The sequence below is a fragment of the Stegodyphus dumicola genome, chromosome 2, assembly GCF_044657685.1.
Source record: "Stegodyphus dumicola isolate Sdum_Otavi_A_Nest chromosome 2, ASM4465768v1".
NCBI classification, from domain to species: domain Eukaryota; kingdom Metazoa; phylum Arthropoda; class Arachnida; order Araneae; family Eresidae; genus Stegodyphus; species Stegodyphus dumicola.
Genome location: NC_140769.1, coordinates 173,087,317 through 173,099,239, shown reverse-complemented (window position 1 = coordinate 173,099,239; position 11,923 = coordinate 173,087,317). Strand labels below are relative to the sequence as shown.

General features: G+C 35.2%; 1 protein-coding gene across 2 annotated transcripts in view; it reads right to left on the bottom strand.

Annotated features, from left to right (window-relative positions):
• Window positions 1-236: 236 nt before the first annotated feature.
• The window catches only part of LOC118201177 (alkaline phosphatase, tissue-nonspecific isozyme-like), a 457,970-nt gene continuing 446,283 nt past the window's right edge, over window positions 237-11,923 (bottom strand). For both annotated transcript variants that reach the window (XM_085811453.1, XM_085811454.1), the window contains exon 9: window positions 237-1,968. In XM_085811453.1, the coding sequence (XP_085667579.1) occupies window positions 1,622-1,968 (347 nt within the window). In that variant the 3' untranslated portion in view covers window positions 237-1,621. The remainder of the gene's footprint in view (window positions 1,969-11,923) is intronic.

Here is an 11,923-nt window from a genome sequence, read left to right as displayed (position 1 = left end):
TTATGCTTTACTATCGAAATCAGAACAAACCCCTATTCATTGATTTTAGGATTAAAAAAATACCGATTTAACCCTGTGATGCACCCAGGTCAATGCTGTTGGCAGCTAAAAACCAATAGCATCGACAATTTCCAACAAATACGTGAAAAGCAAATGTTGGATTATTTAAGAGTGCAAGGAAAGGAAAAAGGGGAAAACTTGAAAAACTGATTTTACAAGATTAACAACCATGAAACTGATTGTGAATATATCTTTACTTTCTTACATAGATCATGCTTAAAAGTCAGACAAAAAGCACATTTATAGTAATTAACTCGAAACTAATTATAAGCAGAGCTTTATACGGTTATTAACGACGCTCTACATAAATCACATAAATAATATGTAAATAACATAAAACTTGCGTCAGAATATCACACCCGTTGAAAGAAGTCCTTTCCAAGTTTACAGTTCAATGCTAAAAGTTTCATTTAGAGTCTTAATTCCATTTTATGGAATTTCAGAGTTTTTTCCTTTAGACATGATATGACGATAGAAAACTTCCGAATAGCAGAATCTTACCAACATAACTTGTGCATTGTCAATAATTAATTTGTCAGCTACGGCAATGATATGAAGTGCTGGAGACTTTTATCGGAGGATGTATAAAATAGAAGATGTATCTGGTGCCAAAACATTTTCCACAATAGCATGCCAATTCCATTGAGGCTCAATTTGTTTGATCAAGCAAAATTCTGATCAGAATTTCGTTTAGTTTTTTTTTCATATGTCGAAACAGGTTTTCGTACAAATGTAAGTAACATACACATTTTTCTTAATCTTATAAGTAACTATTTTTTAGAAACGAAAAGCTAAGAATATATGACACATCATTTTAACTTACGTGCCCGAGTTGATTAACCTAATAAACTTATGAACAAAGTCTACATAATAAATTAGGCACAATGCATTTAATGATTTGGAAGCGATGCATTTTAAAGTTATGTGGAATAAGATTTCACAATGGAATTTAAATTAATTTCCACCGAATAAAACACAAGTAAGGGCATATGTGTATTAATAAAAATTTGTCTTCTTATTGCTACAATTGAAGACTTCTAATTGCCACAGAAAAAAAAAAAAACTCATTTTACCTGATGGTAAGATTTGTTTTAGCATAGTAAATGTTTTGTCTACTTGTAAAATGTTTGATATTTTCGTAACATAATTGGTAATTTTCGTCTTGTGCAGTTCATTAACATTTCATCGTGATGCAAATTAAATGAAATGGGATAATATTCGACAAGCATATGTTGCAGAATAAATATTACATATTCACAAATAACTACACAAATAAAAAGTTAACATTAAACGCATTTCTGTCGGTACATTTTGCAAGTATCATGTTACTTTGAGAAAACATCAGTATGGAATGTGAATTGACTAAACCAATACTTTTCTTGGGTCTCTGTCGAATATTCAGTGAAGCTCTAGGCCGAAATAAAATAACACTGATATAAAAATCATGAAGTCACACTGCTGGTAAATATTTTTAAGTATGAAATAATTTAAACATCTGATTAAACCTCAGTATTCATCACACAAAGTTATTTACTTTTTCCTCAAACATCACTATATGAAATCACGTGATAAATGCACGTGCCCAGCAGAGGATATAAAATGTCCAACAGCACCACCAGATGTGCCATGTGAACCTCATTTCCAATTTTTGCGCGAAGGAATCATGAACGTGAGCTGAAGGGCACTCAATCACTTGTCGCTGAAAGGCTTGTTTCCTTCTCCTTTCACAGTCATTCCTTTGAGGCCCTATGCAAGCCGCATAGGCCATCGCATGAGGTATGTATGTTTGTTCCAAAACTCCACGGAAGAGATGAGCCATAGGTCCATGAGCGTACACTGGGACGTCTTCGCCACCATGAGTATCCCATCTTCGAGGAACAGCACTTTGTTGTACATAGTTCTTTTCTTCTATAAAAAGGCAATTTTAGGGTTAATTATTGCAAAATATAACAGTTTTTTTAAAAAGACATATAATTAAATTATTTAGCAAATTTTTTATATGTGAAGATAAAGTGTCTGAAGAAAGAAATCATTTGAAAATTAACCGAACACTTGCCCAGAGACCAATTCGCTCTCTCCAATCCATATACTGTCTTTTACATCATAACGCCGTATATAAGGAGGATGACTATGATTACTTTCATTCTTCCCGATATAAAGATCAAATATTTGGCGGACGGTTTCAAGTCGAGAAACTCAGTTTGATGAAGAAAGAATTATTATCCAGAGTGATTTTTTAGGATGCTACGTATAGAGAAGAAAATAGCGTATGAGGAAGGTGTGACTGGAAAATTTCACAATATCATTGTCGTAGATTGAAACTTGGAGCCTTCAGATAACCGACTCTATGTGCTATTCATTGCATCCTAGCAGCAAGGGAGATGCCTTAAGTTTGTATAGGCAGAATTATAAAAATGTGCAGATACCCTCTGCTTTTAATTGTTCATGCTCTACATTTCAGCCATTTCATTCATAAATGGGACTCAAGTATTGTATAATGGTCAGCTATTTTCATCCGTTTCGTCATGTCCTTTATCTTAAACTTAAGTTTTAATCAGTTTACTGTATTTTTATAATCATAAAGTACGTTATGCAGAGTTACTATAAAACACTTCTTAAAATGTAAAGGTAGAAATAAGATTTTATTACGCAAGTGAATACGGCAAAGGAGCACTGAGGTGATGAAATGCGCTGTTGACATTGGTAAGGAAAAAAAGTCCTTTAGCATTAATCGTTATTCTCCTTGCGATTTTCGAGTCGTATGCATCATTAATAGGAACGCGTAATCGGCTGATATGTATTTTAGTTACAAGGCTGTGAATTGAAACTGAGCAATTACTTAAAGAGTGCATAGAGAATGGTTATCAAGTAGATAGCTGCTGAATCGCTAAACGGTCAAATATAAGATGCTGGCCATTAAAGTCGCTACGCCAGGAAAAAAATCAAATAGCAGAATCTTATTTATTGCACATATACAGTGTAATGGGAGAAGGCATGCTTAAATTTGCATGTAATTTTCGGTACACAGTGTGAAGAATTCAGTTCACAGAGTTGCAAGCTCTGAAAGCAAGAACAACCGCAATCCGTCTGAGCATCGAATCGAACTGAGCTTGAATAACAGATACGGGCATTTCATTCCATTGCAGCTTCAACTCTATGTTAAAGTTCATTAGTTAAAGAAGCTGTACCAATTTCTCACAGTCATGACCAGATTTCTCAGTGAATGAGAGACCTGCGAAAGATATGATCCAAGGAAACAATCTAACACTTTCTGTATCGAGGAACTGTAACAGTTCAGGCAGCATGTTGTCGTGCACTATCTTGTTGAAAGATGGCATCACGCAGGTCTCAAAGACAGGGCACAATTACGAGTGTTAACACATCAATCATAACAGTAGCTATCCATATTACCAGCTATATGAAAAAGAGGTGGCCGGGATGTTTACCCATTTGTACCCCATACCAGCACACCAGCTGTTGAGCCCTTATGACGACGACAAATGCGAGGCGGCAACATTCGCTCTCCTCGATGCTTCCACACACGGATACGTCTACTGTGATGCTATGCATTGATCCGGAATTCATTTGAAAAGATGATGTGACGCCACTGTGGTGGTGTCGTTGACCGTCGCACCATTATAAGTGCGTCTGTGTCTGCTACAGCGTCAAGGAAAGCCGCATAATTGGCCATGTGCTGTCAGGTTGTCGTGCTGCAGATGTCAGCATACTGTCCGTGAGGACACTTGTCGTCCTGAACTAAGTTCATGACTCAGGCTTTGTGAGGTTGCTGTACGATCCTGCAAGATCGAGAGGTCTGTAATCTCGGGCTTAGGGCACAGAGACTGTTGAGATTTTGTATAACGCTCTGTATGGTCCTCTTGGATCTATGGATTCCATATTCACCTAATAGATATGGCATCCGAAACAGTACGAGCAGAAACGTTTTGGAAATATAAACCGCAATCCCGATACTGCAGCTGTGCGATTTCGTCACGACTGTTGCGATGTTCTCTTTCTTACACGGGGCATAATATGAACTTTACACAAACAAACAACGTTAAAATGCCATTTCCGAATAAGAAACCCGCTGTTGTATTCTTCAGACTTATATAAAATATAGATGACGTTACTTATATTTGCTTTGTGAGCATGAGGTGCAATGTTAATCATCTGCATATCCCAGCATGCAAAATTGACAGGCGTTGGATATCGCTTTCGTGATTCGACATTTTCACGGCCAGTAATGTATTAACCGCTATTGCGAATCTCATGTCTACCAGCCTGATGATTGCGCACTTTGGCACTTAGTGTAAAAAACTGAATTATTAAAATGTTTGTTTCTTGATCTACCGTTTCCTTTATCTGCTATTGAAACCTTTCTTACGTGCTAGCACTTATACGCGCCATTTCACACAAAATGTTATTACAAAATAGGCTTAACTTAGCCGTCTTTGCCCTCTTTATGATTTTGTCTAGCATTTTAGCATCCCTATGAATAGATTACGCATGCACTGCGTTTTTCTATAAGATTTTAACGATCAAAACCCAATTTAATACATATATATGAACGTGTATATAAGTTAAAAGAAAATTCTTAGTGCTTTCGCTAAAACGTAGCTTAGATTCTGTGGTCCGGGTGAAAAATTTTAACTTAAGTAAAATAAAGTGCAATGAAAAGTGTAAACATTAAATAAACAATATTATTACTAGAATATTTACAAATAAAATTAAAATCTAATTGTAAGTAACGTGTATAACGTATACGTGTATGGGTCTGGGTCATAATCCCGACAAGCCAGAATCCCGACTGTCCAAAACCCCGACAACCCAAAGTCCCGACACGGTCGAAATCCCGACAGGGTCAAAATCCCGACAGGGTCAGAATCCCGACTGTCCAAAATCCCGACAAGTTAATATCTAAATACAAACACTCAATTTAGCTTAATAAAATACAATTTTTAACTAACTATTACATATTACTAATTAAAAGTTTAAATCAAAAAATCATAAAAATTATGTCATTACTTAAAATAATTTTTAACAACTTGAAATGACCGTTAAAATTTGAAATGAAGATTTATAAAATTATTTTTATTAAGAAAAAGAAAACATCACTTACACATGCAAACGACATATTTACAGTGACACATTGTGAGCGATACCACGAAGATATTCCATCACAGGTCGATTATCACGATCGTCCACAACAGTCATAATTCTCCTTTCTTTGTCATCATCTACCTTTCTACGTTTTGGTTGTTGTTCTCCGCGAAGAATGCATTCAACTTGGTATTCCAAATGCTCCTGTTCTTTTTGAAATCATTCTATGATGTTATAAACGACAACATGGCCCGTCCAATTAAGGTCTCCCATCTTCTGTGCCAAGCCTCGACAGCATTTTGAGTGCGCGGAGCTCCCAGTCGTAGGGAACCAAACACGTTCCAGAGTGCTGGTGGGAACATCGGAGGAACGCGAACGGCAATACCATTACGCAAACGGCGCCGCATTCTTCCACGAACGTAGTTGTCTTCGAACCACTGAACGACGTCTTGAGCATCGGGTGCCAAGTGAGGAAGTAAAGTGTCAAATGCTGCTGAAATTTCGTCAGCTGGTATAAACGCTAACGCAAATAAATGACGAAGCATTAAACTAAATGTTTTATCTGTGCCGTAACGAGAAGCCATTCCACTCGATTGGATTTTTCTCCAACCACACTGACACAGATGGAAAAAACAAGCCTTATTAATAACGTCAGGGAACTCTGATTTTGAAGCATTTATAGATGCCTTTTCTAGATCACTAATGATTCTAGATGGCCTCAGTTCAATATTATTTTCTTCAGCGAAATCAATTAAATCTTGTAATAATCTAATTTTCTTCAGATTTGCTAGTCATCAAAGCATATACTAGTGGAAGAATTCTAAAATTTTGAGATCCAACAGGTGCGTGAATTGTATATAGCTGGTAAAATATTGTGGGCACCGTTTTAAATGTGCTGTCCATAATCCAATAATGTGCCTGTGATAAATGTTTAACATTTGCAACTGTTGTAAACATTAGAATTCTTTCATCTCCAACTACAGAATCTCTCACTAAAAATAATTCAGCAGTTAAAGTATTTCTTAAAGTAGCTGGAATATCAATTTCATTCAATGATTTTGGTTCTGGTGGCTTTTCGTTTTGCCTGACCCGTTTAATTTTTTTCCGAATAGCTTCTTTTGATGGAAGGTATGGGCGAATGTTCTGAGAGGTTTTTATGATGTTGCTTTGAATTATCTGACACGGTTCCCTCCCGGTATGCCGAGCATCTTCTTTCAATTGGCTAATACATTTTGCGATAGCAGCTGCACTCGCTTGTGGAGCATGGTTATGCTGAGTAAATTTACGGAGATGATGTTGTCCATTCAGAAATATTGTTGTTACTCGACCTTTGCACATATCGTATTTTCTTTTTTCACAACACCAATAATATAAATCGTCGCGATTCTTATCTTTCACCATTAAATAACCACGTGCATTAATTTTATTGCTTCCTTTTTGAGACGGCACAATTTCACAAATTTCAGCCATATTTTGGAACAACTTAATGAGCAAAAAATAAACCGGCAAGTGAGCACTGTCTATCTCGAGGCGAACGCAACCCTATATCATGTAGAAAGCCTAGAGCTGTATCATTTCGTCATTGTGAAATAGTTCCTCACATAGATTATTGTGAAATAGTTCCCTCTTTCTCCTATTCACATAGATTATAAAAGGCCTAAAAGATAAAAAATGACCTTCGCGTGAGGTCAGCCGACCCTTTGCCATTAAGATGTCCTTCCGTAAGCAGCTGTGGAAGTATCTTAAGGGGTCATTAGGCCTTATTGGGATTTCGCCCGTGTCGGTATTTTGACCCTGTCGGGATATTGGACAATCGGGATTTCGACTCTGTCGGGATTTTGGCTTGTCGGGATTTCGACCCTGTCGGGATTTTGGGGATTTTGGTTTGTCGGAATTTCGACCCTGTCGGGATTTTGGCTTGTCGGGATTCTGGCTTGTCGGGATTTCGGCTGTCGGGATTATGTCCGGATACCGTACGTGTGTATATATATACGTGAATGTGTAGAATACAAGATATTCTGTAAATGTGTGCTCAATTTTAAAATTTAAAAAAAAAAAAAAATCTGAGAGGTTTCAGATTTTAAATTACGTCCAAAAGGGGCGTTTTTTTAACGTTTTATCTGTTACCTTTATTTATTAAATACCATGTTCTACGTACTCAAATTATAAAATTCAATTCAACAGCAATATAGCAAATTACTTTTAAAAGAAGCATATCTTTAGAATTTCTGATACAGTGTCTCGCGCGCCGTTCAGTTTGTTAATCAAAAATTCCTTGAAGTTTTGCAAAATATGAAATCGATAATAAAACAAATTCCAAATTTCAAATTTGGGCTTCCAAATGCCCATATTCGCAGGAGGATTACGTCATTCAAAATTGGATGGCTCCAGGGACAGTTGTTTTATCACAATGTGAGAAACATTCATACATTTATGCAGATTCTTCATTATTTAATTTCTTCAAATATGATACATAGCGATATTATTTGGTGGCAACGATTTGAAAAGTGATACGCCGTTTATAGGGTTCCCACGCAAAATCACAAAACGAAAAGATTAATCCTTCCCCACATAGCACAAAAACATCCTTGGGATATCCCGAGGATGTTGCTCGCGAGATATGCGCACATCCTCAGAACATCCCGGAATATCCCGCGAACCTCCTAAACACCTCATCCCAAGTGCTTAATGTCACATCCCGGGATATCCTCAGGACATCCTAACTAAGTCCCATTGACAGCGTGCGGGATGTTATTAGGATATGAACTCCTACTTACTACATCCTCAGGACATCCCGGGATATCCCACTAACCTCCTAAACACATCCCATTATATCCTAAAAACATCCTATCTATGTCCCATCGACAGCGTATGGGATGTTATTAGGATTTAAAGTCCTACTTACTACATCCTCAGGACATCCCGTAATAACCCAGTTTCCTCCTAAACTCATCCTCCCTAGTGCTTAATGTCACATTCCAGTATATCCTTAGGACAACCTATCTAGGTCCCACCGACAGCGTATGGGATGTTATCAGGATTTGAAATACTAGTTACAATATCCCTTTAACCTCTTAAATACATGCTCTCAACTGCTTAATGTTACATCCCAGTATATCCCCAGAAATCTTCTTTATATTCCAGTGAAAGTGTGTGAAGGTGTTGCGATAACCTGAAACTTGCTTATTTTCCACAGTCTCAGGTCTTCCATCTGTGGTTACTATGGAAAAATAAGAAATGTTAAGAATATTTATACAATTTATTTTCTAATTTCAATTTCAATTTATTTAATAATTTGTAAATATATCTAAAACTGAGCAAGAGACTTGAAATGAATTATTTTAATACAAAATATTATAAGAGAAAATTTTGCTTTAAAGTATTAAAAATCTTTCGATCATTTTTAACCATTCAATAGCCCAAAACTGAATTCTTCGATATATTCATAATTAAATTATTCTACAAATTCAGTTCTGACTTCAGTTAATTTGTATTCAAAATTCAATAATAAAATGAAGCATTTAATAACCTTTAAGTAGTGGACCAGATGTGTGTAAATTTTGAAATTCTGAACGTAAGTCGGTTATGTTGATTGAATCATTATTCATGGCTACAATATGATTAAACAGTTCATGAGTTCGTCTTGCTATTTGCTGTAATGGAGCGGAAGATTTTCTAATCATTTTTTAAATAGAAGATATATAGCTTTCAAATTTAAATGCACTGTAATTATCTAACGGCCCAAACATTTTTACATCTTCGCAAATATGCAGTAGGCCATGAACATTATGAGCAATATACTGTTTTTCATAATAAAGCCCAAAATTTACTACGAAGAGTTTTAATAGAGACTGTGCGTATTCATCAATTGCCGTCTGATTCTGTATTTTACATAAGAGTCTAATCGAAATATGAAGTAGTAAAAAATGATCATGTAGCTTTTTGTTAAATTAAAAAATAAATAAATAAATAAATAAAAGTAAGTGGGCTAGTGTACAGTAAAAATTGACGGTATTTTGTAGCTTTCCAGTGTTTCAATTCTTTTAGAGTTGGTTCCTTGGTTTTCTTGCAAATTCAATTGGTACATAAGACTTTAAAAACTGGTCATTTAAAAAAAAAAAATTAGTTCAACATTTTTATGTGGTAATCGTGCTTGTAAGGTGCCTCCGCCTATCCTAATAGTAATCATTTTTTGTACTACTCCTAAGCACACAAGGGACGTAAAGTCTAACGGGATATTTATTAGTCCTATATTTGGAATATTCCTTAAAATGGGATAATCGTTTTGGTAATCGTCATCAGTCAGTTCTCCTTGAGACATAAAAGTTCATATTTCGAATCACAGTTTGAAATGGAACTTAAAGAATATTTGCTAGCGCGAAAATTCGACACAGTCCTTTTTCATAATTAAATACTACTTCATCTTCTGACGAATCCGATAATATACGTTGATTTATTCTGTTGTAAATCCGTCTTTTAGATATCTGAGATATTTTTTTTTTAGTTCTGATCATTTTTGTAGAATAAAGGAAACATTTAGAAACTTACTTTTCACACTCTGTCAATGTAACGCTTGCAAGCGTCAGCAAGTCAGTTCGTAACTGAAAGAGAATTTGGAACGACGGCTATTAACGTTTAGCAGAATAGCTGAATTCTGGAAATCAAAAAGTAAGTACGTGTACTTTCCACTTTGTGGGGTTCTTCAAGGATATCACTATTACGGAGCAATTAATACCGTTGGGGGCGTTTTGCGACTTCGTTGTGAAGGGGGAAGGGATGTGAAGGGATGTTTCCGTTGTAGGGGGATACAAAAGAAGGGAAGGTCTGACACATAAATCTGCCACGTTAACAAAAGAGAAACCTTCTTGGGGCATCGGCTACAGAAAAAGTGCTCAGAGGTGGTACATTCTGAGCGGAGCTCGGTTTCTCAAAAGCAAAGAAAATTTGAGAAGCAGTTTTACGACCAATGATAATGATGATCAAAACTTTAAGATTTTCAACTTCAATTGTTATTTATAGTATAAAATAAAGTAATAAAACTGCTGAGTTTAAAGAACGCGTTTAATTTAAGAATTAAATCATTTTAATTTAAAGTTTGAACATCTATTTAATCCGTTATCTAATTTTGAGTTTTCATAAAAACATTTAACTTTGTGTTATATACCTTGAAGAAACGTGTTTACTGCATTTTCTGGATGTTACAAATAAATTAATAAAGCAGCAATTATTGTTAAATTATGAGGAGTCATGTAGCATTGTCGGCATAACGTATAAGACTGCAGAGCGCTGGATATATTTTTTTCGCGCTTTGTTTAGCAAAGACCGAATATTTGTATGGTTAAAGAGTGAAGTAGCAAAGTGAGGTTTGAGGAGAGTAAGAACTTAATGTTAGTTCTTCCCATTCTCAAACCTTATTTTCCTATTACAGAGAGGTAAAAAATAAGTTACTTCTTACCTCAGTCGCTTTGAAAAACTAATTCTCATTATTAAAGAACTTACCAGAAAATGAACGAAGAAACTGCAATGAATTTTTTAGCCCAATAAAATTATTCTTCTGTTTATAAATTCAAATTAAAGCAAGTTAAACCTCGTACAGACTAGTTTTTAACTGCGTCTGTAATTTAAAATTTCGTTTGTTAAAAAAAAAAAATATATTGTTACTTATTACTGCACAGCACTAAACATCATTCATTACTAATATCATAGTGTAACAGATCAAAAAGTTTTTTTTTTTTTCTTTTGCAATTTCAAAGTATAGTTATTTCTATGCTAAGAACTATCGATGGATTTAATAGAATACTTTTATAACTTGATATTTCTGATTAGTGCCTCAGAGACGGGTAAGTGATTATATTGACAGATTGCCGTACAGAAGGGCTCAAGTTCGAATGCCATATAAGGCATGGATGCACATCATGCCCATCTGTTCATAGGATAAATGTCTTCGTAAAAGATTTTCTGAGTTAACCTGTAACGTACATAATATTTGTGTTCAAAGATATTAGAAAAGTATCTAAAATAATGTTTACAAAATATATTATGTAGCAATTAGAATTTAATCGTAAACACACTTTCAATATGAAACTCAAAAACGAATGAAAACGCGTGCCTATAACTTGTAAGAAAGTTCTCTGATCAATAGGCACTGTGAAACAACAACAAAAATTTGAAAATATTATTACTTAATATTTACAGTCAACATATACAAGACGAAATCCAGTGTAAGCATAACAATTAAATTTTCATATGCAGAATAGGTAATCCATAGAGTAAGATTTTGATTCTTATAACATGACTTGCGTGTGGTACAAGGTTACTTTAATATTTTCAGATATGAGCTTCCATAAAAAGTAAGTACTGAAGATATCTGAGAAACAACATTCTCAGGAGATCTTCATATATCCCGGGACATTACGACTTGAACAGGACATCCTTAAGATGTTAATTTACGATGTCCTCAGGATATCTGAAAATCAACATCCTGAGGAGATCTTTATATATCCCGGGACATTGAGACTTGAATAGGATATCCTCAGGATGTTGACTTAAGAAGTCCTCAGGATATCTGAGAATCAACATCCTCAGGATATCCTAACTGCTTCCCGGGAGATTGCGACTTAAATAGGATATCCTGAGGATGTCTTGTGTTATGGGGGTCATGGACAAAGCCCTTTGGACTAATAAAGTAAATTTATTTAAAATAATAAATAATAAAATTTTAAATTTCCACTAATTGATTGCATTGCTATTCTCTGATATATAG